Source organism: Glycine max, chromosome 15 (genome assembly GCF_000004515.6).
Source record: "Glycine max cultivar Williams 82 chromosome 15, Glycine_max_v4.0, whole genome shotgun sequence".
Classification (NCBI taxonomy): Eukaryota; Viridiplantae; Streptophyta; class Magnoliopsida; order Fabales; family Fabaceae; genus Glycine; species Glycine max.
This window is the reverse complement of record NC_038251.2, coordinates 40,100,177-40,110,281: the sequence shown is the minus strand read 5'-3', so window position 1 is coordinate 40,110,281 and position 10,105 is coordinate 40,100,177. Positions and strand designations below refer to the sequence as shown.

Here is a 10,105-nt window from a genome sequence, read left to right as displayed (position 1 = left end):
TGAACAACGAATGCTCTCGAGAAATTCAAATGGTCATAACTTGTCACACGGATGTCCGATTCAGGCGCATAATATTTCGAAACGCTCGAAATTGAACAACGTAATGTCTCCAGAAATTCAAATGTTCATAACTTTTCACACGGAGGTCCGATTTAGGCGCATAATATATCGAGACGCTCGAAATTGAACAACGAATGGTCTCGAGAAATTCAAATGGTCATAACTTGTCACACGTAGCTCCGATTTAGATGCATAATATATCGAGACGCTCGAAATTGAACAACGAATGCTCTTGAGAAATTCAAATGGTCATAACTTGTCACACGAAGCTCCGATTTAGGCGCATAATATATCGAGACGCTTGAAATTGAACAACGAATGCTCTTGAGAAATTCAAATGGTCATACTTATCACACGGATGTCCGATTCAGCCGCGTAATATATCGATACGCTCGAAATTGAACAACGAATGTTCTCGAGAAATTCAAATGGCCATAACTTGTCACACGAAGCTCCGATTTAGGCGCATAATATATCGAGACGCTCGAAATTGAACAACGAATGGTCTCGAGAAATTCAAATGGTCATAACTTGTCACACGGAGCTCCGATTTAGGTGCATAATATATCGAGACGCTCGAAATTGAACAACGAATGCTCTTGAGAAATTCAAATGGTCATAACTTGTCACACGGAAGTCCAATTCAGGCGCATAATATATCCATACGCTCGTAATTGAACATCGAAAGCTCTCGAGAATTTGCACTGGTCATAACTTTTCACACGAAAGTCCGATTCCGGCGCATAATATATCGAGACGCTCGAAATTGAACAATGAATGCTCTTGAGAAATTCAAATGGTCATAACTTGTCACACGGAAGTCCGATTCAGGTGCATAATATATCGAGACGCTCGAAATCGAACAACGAAAGCTCTCAAGAAATTCAATTGGTCATAACTTTTCAAACGAAAGTCCGATTCAGGCGCACAATATATCGAGATGCTTCAAATTGAACAACGGAAGCTCTCGAGAATCTCAAATGGACATAACTTATCACCCGGATGTCTGATTCAGGCGCATAATATTTCGAGACGCTCGAAATTGAACAACGTAATGTCTCGAGAAATTCAAATGGTCATAACTTGTCACACGGATATCCGATTCAGGCGCATAATACATCCATACGCTCGTAATTGAACATCGAATGCTCTCGAGAATTTCCAATGGTCATAACTTTTCACACGGAAGTCCGATTCCGGCGCATAATATATAGAGACGTTCGAAATTCAAAAACGAATGCTCTTGAGAAATTCAAATGGTCATAACTTGTCACACGGAGGTCCGATTCAGGCGTAGAATATATCGAGACGCTCGAAATTGAACAACGAATGCTCTTGAGAAAATCAAATGGTCATAACTTGTCACACGGAAGTGCGATTTAGGCGCATACTATATCGAGACGCTAGAAATTGAACAACGAATGCCCTCGAGAAATTCAAATGGTCATAACTTGTTACACGAATGTCCGATTCAGGCGCATACTATATCGAGACGCTCAAAATTGAACAACGGAAGCTCTCGACAAATTCAAATGGTCATAAATTATCACACGGAAGCCCGATTCAGGCGCATACTATATCGAGACGCTCGAAATTGAACAACGAATGCTCTCGAGAAATTCAAATGGTCATAACTTGTCACACGGAGGTCCGATTCAGGCGTAGAATATATCGAGACGCTCGAAATTGAACAACGAATGCTCTTGAGAAATACAAATGGTCATAACTTGTCACACGGAGGTCCGATTCAGGCGTGGAATATATCGGGGTTCTCCAAATTGAACAACGCCTCCCAGCGCGGATGTCGAGAATTCAAATGGTAATAACTTGCACACACAGATGCCGATTCAGGTGTATAATATATCGAGACGCTCGAATTAAACAACGAATGCTCTCGAGAAATTCAATGGTAATAACTTGTCACACGGAAGTCCGATTCAGGTGCATAATATATTGAGACGCTCGAAATTGAACAACGAAAGCTCTGGACAAAATCAAATGGTCATAACTTTTCAAACAAAAGTCCAATTCAGACGCACAATATATCGAGAAGCTTGAAATTGAACAACGGAAGCTCTCGAGAATCTCAAATGGTCATAACTTATCACACAGAGGTCCGATTCAAGCGCATAATATTTCGAGACAATCGAAATTGAACAACGTAATGTCTCGAGAAATTCAAATGTTCCTAACTTGTCACATGGAGGTCCGATTCAGGCGCATAATATATCGAGACGCTCAAAATTGAACAACGTATGCTCTCGAGAAATTCAAATGGTCATAACTTGTCACACGGATGTCCGATTCAGGCGCATAATATATCGAGACGCTCGAAATTTGAACAACGAATGCTCTTGAGAAATTCAAATGGTCATAACTTGTCACACGGATGCCCGATTCAGGCGTATAATATATCAAGACGCTTGAAATTGAACAACGAATGCTCTTGAGAAATTCAAATGGTCATTACTTGTCACACGGATGCCCGATTCAGGCGTATAATATATCAAGACTCTTGAAATTGAACAATGAATGCTCTCGAGAAATTCAAATGGTAATAACTTGTCACACGGAGGTCCGATTAAGGCGCATAATATATCGAGACGCTCGAAATTGAACAACATATGCTCTCGAGAAATTCAAATGTTCATAACTTGTCACACGGAGGTCCGATTTAGGCGCATAATATATTGAGACGCTCGAAATTGAACAACGAATGCCCTCGAGAAATTCAAATGGTCATAACTTGTTACACGGATGTCCGATTCAGGCGCATACTATATCGAGACGCTCGAAATTGAACAACGAATGCTGTCGAGAAATTCAAATGGTAATAACTTGCCACACAGATGCCCGATTCAGGTGTATAATATATCCAGACGCTCGAAATTGAACAACGAATGCTCTCGAGAAATTCAAATGGTCATAACTTTTAGCACGAAAGTCCGATTCAGGCGCATAATTTATCCAGATGCTCGAAATTGAACAACGGAAGCTCTCGAGAAATTCAATGCTCATATCTTTTCAAACGGAAGTCCGATTCAGGCACATATTCGGCAACAATTAATAGTCTTGGTAGTGCTTCTGCCTATGGGCCTTCATCTTTCTCCACTTGGGCCTTCAATCATCATAAATGGTAGCTATACAAATGACCTGCCTTGTGACAGGTTGGGTCTGTTTAAGTCTGCCTCTGGTCATGGGCCCTTCAAGTGCTTCATGGTCCTTGCCCTTAGTTGTGTCTTCATCACTCCCTCCTTCTTGAAAAGGATTTGTCCTCAAATCCAAGGCTCCTCCATCTGCATCAAAAAGAGATAGACCATACACATTGAAAGTGGAACTTACATTATACTCACTAGGCAAGTCAATCTTGTAGGCATTGTCGTTGATCTTCTCCAACACTTGGAATGGTCCGTCTCCTCTAGTTTGAAGCTTGGACTTCCTGTGTTCTGGGAACCTCTCCTTCCTCAAGTGTACCCAAACCCAATCACCTGGTTCAAGCACGACTTTCTCTCTGCTTTTGTTGGCTTGCCTTGCATAGCTCGCATTTTTCTTTTCAATTTGAGCCTTCACTTGCTCATGCAGCTTCTTCACATACTCAACTTTAGCTTGTGCATCCTTATGCTTAAACATAGCAATGCTAGGCATAGGCAACAAATCAAGAGGAGTCAAAGGATTAAATCCATACACTATCTCAAATGGTGAACAATTAGTTGTGCTATGGACAGCCCGATTATAAGCAAACTCAACATGAGGCAAACATGCTTCCCAAGATTTAAGATTTTTCTTTAAAACAGTCCTAAGCAGTGTGCCTAAAGTCCTATTGACTACCTCAGTTTGACCATCAGTTTGTGGGTGACAAGTAGTAGAAAACAACAATTTAGTACCAATCTTACCCCACAAGGTCCTCCAAAAGTGACTAAGGAATTTTGCATCCCTATCACTGACAATGCTCCTCGGTAATCCATGAAGCCGCACTATTTCTTTGAAAAACAAATCAGCCACATGACAAGCGTCATCCACTTTCTTGCTAGGGATGAAGTGTGCCATCTTAGAAAACTTGTCAACAACAACAAACACAGAATCCTTTCCATTCTTGGTTTTGGGCAGCCCCAAAACAAAGTCCATAGAGATGTCAGTCCAAGGATATTCAGGAACAGGCAAAGGAGTATACAATCCATGAGGTTTAACCTTAGATTTAGCTTGTTTACACACAATACAATGACCACAAAACTTATGCACATCACGCCTCATATGAGGCCAAAAGAAATGCTCTTGCAGAATTTCCAGGGTCTTTTGAATCCCAAAGTGTCCCATCAACCCCCCTCATGGGATTCACTCACAAGCAACTCTCAAATGGAACACTTAGGCACACATAATTTATTTGCTTTAAACAAGAATCCATTATGCCTATAGTAACCATTTTCAGAAAACTTTTCACATGCAGCAAAATTTTCAGCAAAGTCTACATCATGCACATACATGTCTTTCAAAGACTCGAGACCAAACAGTTTAGTTTCAAGCATAGCAAGTAAAGCATGTCTCCTAGACAGTGCATCAGCCACTACATTCCCTTTCCCCTTTTTATGTTTGATGACGTATGGAAATTGCTCTAAAAACTCTACCCACTTAGCATGCCTCTTATTAAGCTTTCCTTGGCCTTTTAAGTATTTTAAGGACTCGTGATCACTATGGATGACAAACTCTTTGGGTAATAGGTAATGCTGCCAAGTTTGTAAAGCTCTAACCAAAGCATACAATTCCTTATCATAAGTTGAATAGTTAAGGGCAGCGGCTCCTAACTTTTCACTAAAATAAGCTATCGGATGTCCCTCTTGCAACAAAACAGCCCCAATACCCACATTTGATGCATCACACTCAATTTCAAATGATTTTGCAAAATTAGGCATAGCAAGAATGGGTGCATGTTAACCTATGTTTGAGGGCAGCAAAGGCCTCTTCTTGTTTCTTACCCCATTTGAAACCCACATTCTTCTTAACAACTTCAGTTAGAGGTGCAGCCAATGTACTAAAATCCTTAACAAATCTCCTATAGAAACTTGCTAAACCATGAAATCCCCTCACCTCACTCACGGTCTTAGGTGTTGGCCATTCTTGGATGGCCTTAACCTTTTCCACATCCACCTGTACTCCCTCAGCACTAATAACAAAACCCAGAAACACCACATGATCAGTACAAAAGGAGCACTTTTCTAGGTTGGCATACAATTTTTCTTTCCTAAGCACACTTAAAACAGATTGCAAATGTTCAGCATGCAAATCAAGACTAGTGCTATAGATAAGAATATCATCAAAGTACACCACCACAAATTTCCCAATAAATTCCCTTAAAACATGGTTCATCAATCTCATGAAAGTACTAGGTGCATTAGTCAAACCAAATGGCATAACCATCCACTCATACAAACCATATTTTGTTTTAAAGGCAGTTTTCCATTCATCTCCCTCTCTAATTCTAATATGATTATAGCCACTTTTCAGATCAATTTTGGAAAACACACATGCACCATACAGTTCATCAAGAAGATCATCTAACCTGGGGATTGGATGCCTATACTTGATGGTGATGTTGTTTATGGCTCTACAATCAGAACACGTCCTCCATGAGCCGTCCTTCTTGGGTACTAGAATTACAGGTACAACGCACAGACTCATACTATCTCTCACCCAACCTTTGCTCAGGAGTTCGGACACTTGCCTTTCAATCTCCTTAGTTTCTTGTGGGTTGCTCCTATAAGCTGGCCGATTGGGCAAGGACGCTCCTGGAATGAGATCAATGTGATGCTCAATTCCCCTCAATGGTGGCAAACCATCGGTACACTTGTTGGAAACACATCATCAAAATCCCGCTGAAGAGACTGAATACCAGAAGGCAATTTAAATTCATCAATTGGGTTAGCATGCAACATCTGACGTTGAGAAAACAATAAATAGAGGGGTTGTCTCGCACAAAGCACCCTCCTTACCTCCCTTTTTGTTGCTAAACAAAGCTGTTTGCCCTCAAGTGTTTCACTCTTTTTGTTTTCTCTCTTTTCCCTCTCAAGTGTTTCACTCTTTTTCTTTCCTCTCTGTTCCTTCTCAAGTGTCTCACTCTTTTTCTTTTCTCTCACTTTTATTTGATCCTCAGAAACCTCTTTAGGAGATAACGGTTTGAGAACAATTTTCTTGTCAACTTGCTTGAAAGAGATTTTGTTGGTGAAGCCATCATGCACTGCCTTGGTATCATACTGCCACGGTCTTCCTAACAGCACATGGGTCGCTTCCATTGGGACCACATCACACAGCACCCTATCATTCATTATATCTCCCAATGGTGAGACACACCTCCACCTGTTGAGTCACTTTTACTTCTTCATCTTCACTAAGCCACTGAAGTTTGTATGGTCTAGGATGGGGCTTAGTTTCCAAATTCAGGTTGGACACTAATCTGGAACTTGCAACATTGGTACAGCTTCCTCCATCAACAATTAAAGAGCACAGCTTACCATTAATTATGCACCTGGTGTGGAAAATATTTTCTCTTTGATTGTCATCCAGTGGATGCATCTGATTTCCCAACAGCCTTCTCACCATTAGCATATCACCCTGCATAGCTTCCTCCTCATACTCTTCTTCTTCCACTTCTTCTTCACTGATCTCAGACTCACTAGTGATTTCTCCATCAGCCTTCATGATCATGGTCCTCCTGGTTGAACATTCACAAGCAATATGTCCTCTGCCTAAGCACTTGAAGCATTTTATGTTTCTGGTTCCAGTATTGGATGAGGATGTGGAGGTGTTATGTTTGCTTCCACCTACACTGGACGCTGCTGACTTTCCATGCGGGGATGTGGCTGCAGGGCGGAACGAATTACCTCCCTTCTTCTTGGATCTGTTGGCCCAGTTCTGGTTGTAAGTATTGGGTGAGTTCCTCCTTGTTGCACTTTTTCTTTTAATTTTTTGTTCGACCCGGAGTGCCCTATGTAACAAGTCATCCAACGCCACATACTCCTGTAATTCAACAACATCTCTGATTTCAGGGTTTAGACCATTCAGGAAACGAGCCATTGTGTCTTCGGAGTCCTCTTCAATGTTGGCCCTAACTAACGCCGTTTCCATCTCTTTATAATATTCTTCCACAATTAAATTCCCTTGGGACAGCCCTTGGAGTTTCTGTCGCATGGTTCTGTTATAGCTAGTGGGCACATACCTTTTTCTCATCACCCTTTTCATCTCAGTCCATGTATCTACCTCTCGCCGCTCCTCTCTCAGCATTTCTCTCTGGTATTTATGCCACCAAACAAGAGCATAGTCGGAGAATTCAGCTGCTGCTAGCTTGACTTTCTGCTCTTCAGTGTAGTCATTACAGGCAAACACATGCTCAATCTTCATTTCCCAGTCCAGGTAGGCATCTGGATCACTTCTGCCTTTGAAGGGAGGAACATTGAGCTTTACTCCCTCAACCCGGTTCAGCCTCGGTCCGTCATTACCGCCATTGTTACCTTTGTTCCCATCTATATTTCGTCTAGCATTCTGATTGGCTTGGTTCTCCAAAAATTCTAGTCGTCCAAAGACCTCCTCATTGGTACGGTCCAGCAAACGTTGCATCTGTGCATTCATCGTGTCCAGTAATAGACGCTGAGCTCCGTCCAACTGATGATACTCGTCACCACCACCACCTGCTCCAGCCATAATTCAACAGAAAAAAAAGTTTGCAATAAAAATTATTAAGGTTTTAGGACCTCACCACACTCTACTCACGAGTTTAACTCTTAGATGGTAGTACACTCGTGTTTGATGCTCTAGTCTTTTGTGTAATGTATTCCCTCTTGCCTTTTACCACTCGTGTTCCCTCTTAAGTTCCTGGATGGACCAAATTAGACACACAAGGTAATATAAAATAAAAGGAAAGACAATATAATGATCACAGACAGATTTGATTTGGGATAACAACTTGGACTTGATTTGGATAGCAGATTGAATTTGATTTGGATAAAAGACTAGATTTGATTTGGATAATATATTAGATTGGATTTGGATAACAGATTACCTTTAATTTGGGTAACAGATATGATAACAAATAAGATATTAGATAGGATAACACATAAGATAACAGATATGACAAGTAAACTTCAAATGCTCATAACTTTTGCTATGGTTGTCCGTTTGAGGCCCACTATATATCAAAACGCTCAGAATTCAGAGAAGAATCTAACTGCCTTAATTTTGTGTTCAAAGATCAAACACCCACTTTTTTTTCAAAATTTCTGCAACTTTTTTTTTGACACAAAGTGTGAAAGACACAAGAAACAAGAACAAGAACGCAAATAATAGAACAAGGACAAAAATACGAACCTAGACAAATTACAAAGAAAAAAAATAGGATAGGATAGGATAGAACCTGTATCAAGAGCCGAAGCTTTGATACTAGATGATGTGAACCTGACTAGGAGCGGATCGTTTGATACAGGCTACGGAGTTTTTGGATGACGCCACTTTCAGTGAAGGAAGATAAGTCAGGGTAGAAGCCACAAGGATTACCTTGATAAGTCTGAGATTGGTTCAAGAAGGAACCCAGAGAGAAACTCTCACCCAATTTTATGAAAATGCCAAAAGTTTTTTTTATTGAAAACAAAAACCACTACTTATAGTGTATCTGAACAAAAAGATAAAAATAGATATGAGCCTTCTAAACAGTTTGGGCCAAAATTACAATAATTAAAAATTATAACTAAAAACATATTTAACTTGGGCCTTCAGCAACAATTAATAGTCTTGGTAGTGCCTCTGCCTCTGGGCCTTCATCTTTCTCTACTTGGGCCTTCAATCATCATCAATGGTAGCTATACAAATGACCAGCCTTGTGAGGTGTTGGGCTTGTTTAAGTCTGCCTCTGGTCATGGGCCCTTCAAGTGCTTCATGGTCCTTGCCCTTAGTTGTGTCTTTATAATCAATGTCGGCCGAAACACAACCTCGGTTGAGCTCGCACGAAAAACCCTAGCCGACCTACATTGTAAATTTTTTGGCAACACCGAACAAAAAAACTTCCTCTACCGTAAACAAATATTATCGGCCAGTGTTTGTAAAAAGAATTGCGCAATGTCGGCAGAAAAATATCAGTCGGGCCTATATAACGACCGATGCCAGGTATTATTTTTTAAATTCAATCCCTAAATAATTTTTGGATGTTGTCCATTAGGAAATGTTCGGTCGGCGTCATCAGGTGATGCTTTTTATTTTAGACGTCGATCGGTCATCTTTCCTGGCTGACATCGACTTTCATTTTTTTTTATCAATATCGATGAATAATGTTTTTTTGCCGAGCTGGGCCACTGTGTTTCTAGCCGAGTAAATGAGAACATGCCAGTGTCGGCCGAAACACAACTTCGGTTTCGCTCGCACGAAGAAACCTAGCCGACCTACATTGTAAGTTTTATAGGTAACACCGAACAACAAAACTTCCTCTACCGTAAAAAATATTATCGGCCAACGTTTGGAAATGAAATTCCACAATGACGATAGATAAATATCAATCGGGGCTATTTAACGACCAATGTTCGCAATTGTATTTTCTATTCAATCCCCCGATAATATTTGGACGATGTCTACTAGGAAATGTTCGATCGGCGTCATCCGGTGATTCTTCTTTCTTAGACCTGGATCGCTCATCTTTCCTGGCCGACATCGTCTACCATTTTTTTTATCAATATCGATGAATAATGTTTTTTTGTCGAGGTGGGCCAATGTTTTTCTAGCCGAGTAAATGAGTACATGCCAGTGTCGGCCGAAACACAAGTTCGGTTGAGCTCGCACGAAAAAACAAAGCCGACCTACATTGTAAGTTTTATAGGCGACAGCGAACAACAAAACTTCCTATACCGTAAAAAAATATTATCGGCCAGTGTTTGGAAATGAAATTACACAATGTCGACAGATAAATATTAGTCGGGGCTATTTAACGACCAATGTCCACTATTGTTTTTTCTATTCAATCCCTCGATAATATTTGGATGATGTCTATTAGGAAATGGTCCATCGGCGTCATCCG

General features: G+C 40.7%; 1 protein-coding gene across 1 annotated transcript; it reads right to left on the bottom strand.

Moving 5' to 3' along the window:
- Positions 1-6,369: 6,369 nt before the first annotated feature.
- LOC112999613 (uncharacterized) lies at positions 6,370-7,749 on the bottom strand. The gene has a single exon (XM_026125940.1). The coding sequence runs from the start codon at positions 7,747-7,749 to the stop codon at positions 6,370-6,372; it is 1,380 nt and encodes a 459-aa protein (XP_025981725.1).
- Between the last annotated feature and the right edge of the window lie 2,356 nt (positions 7,750-10,105).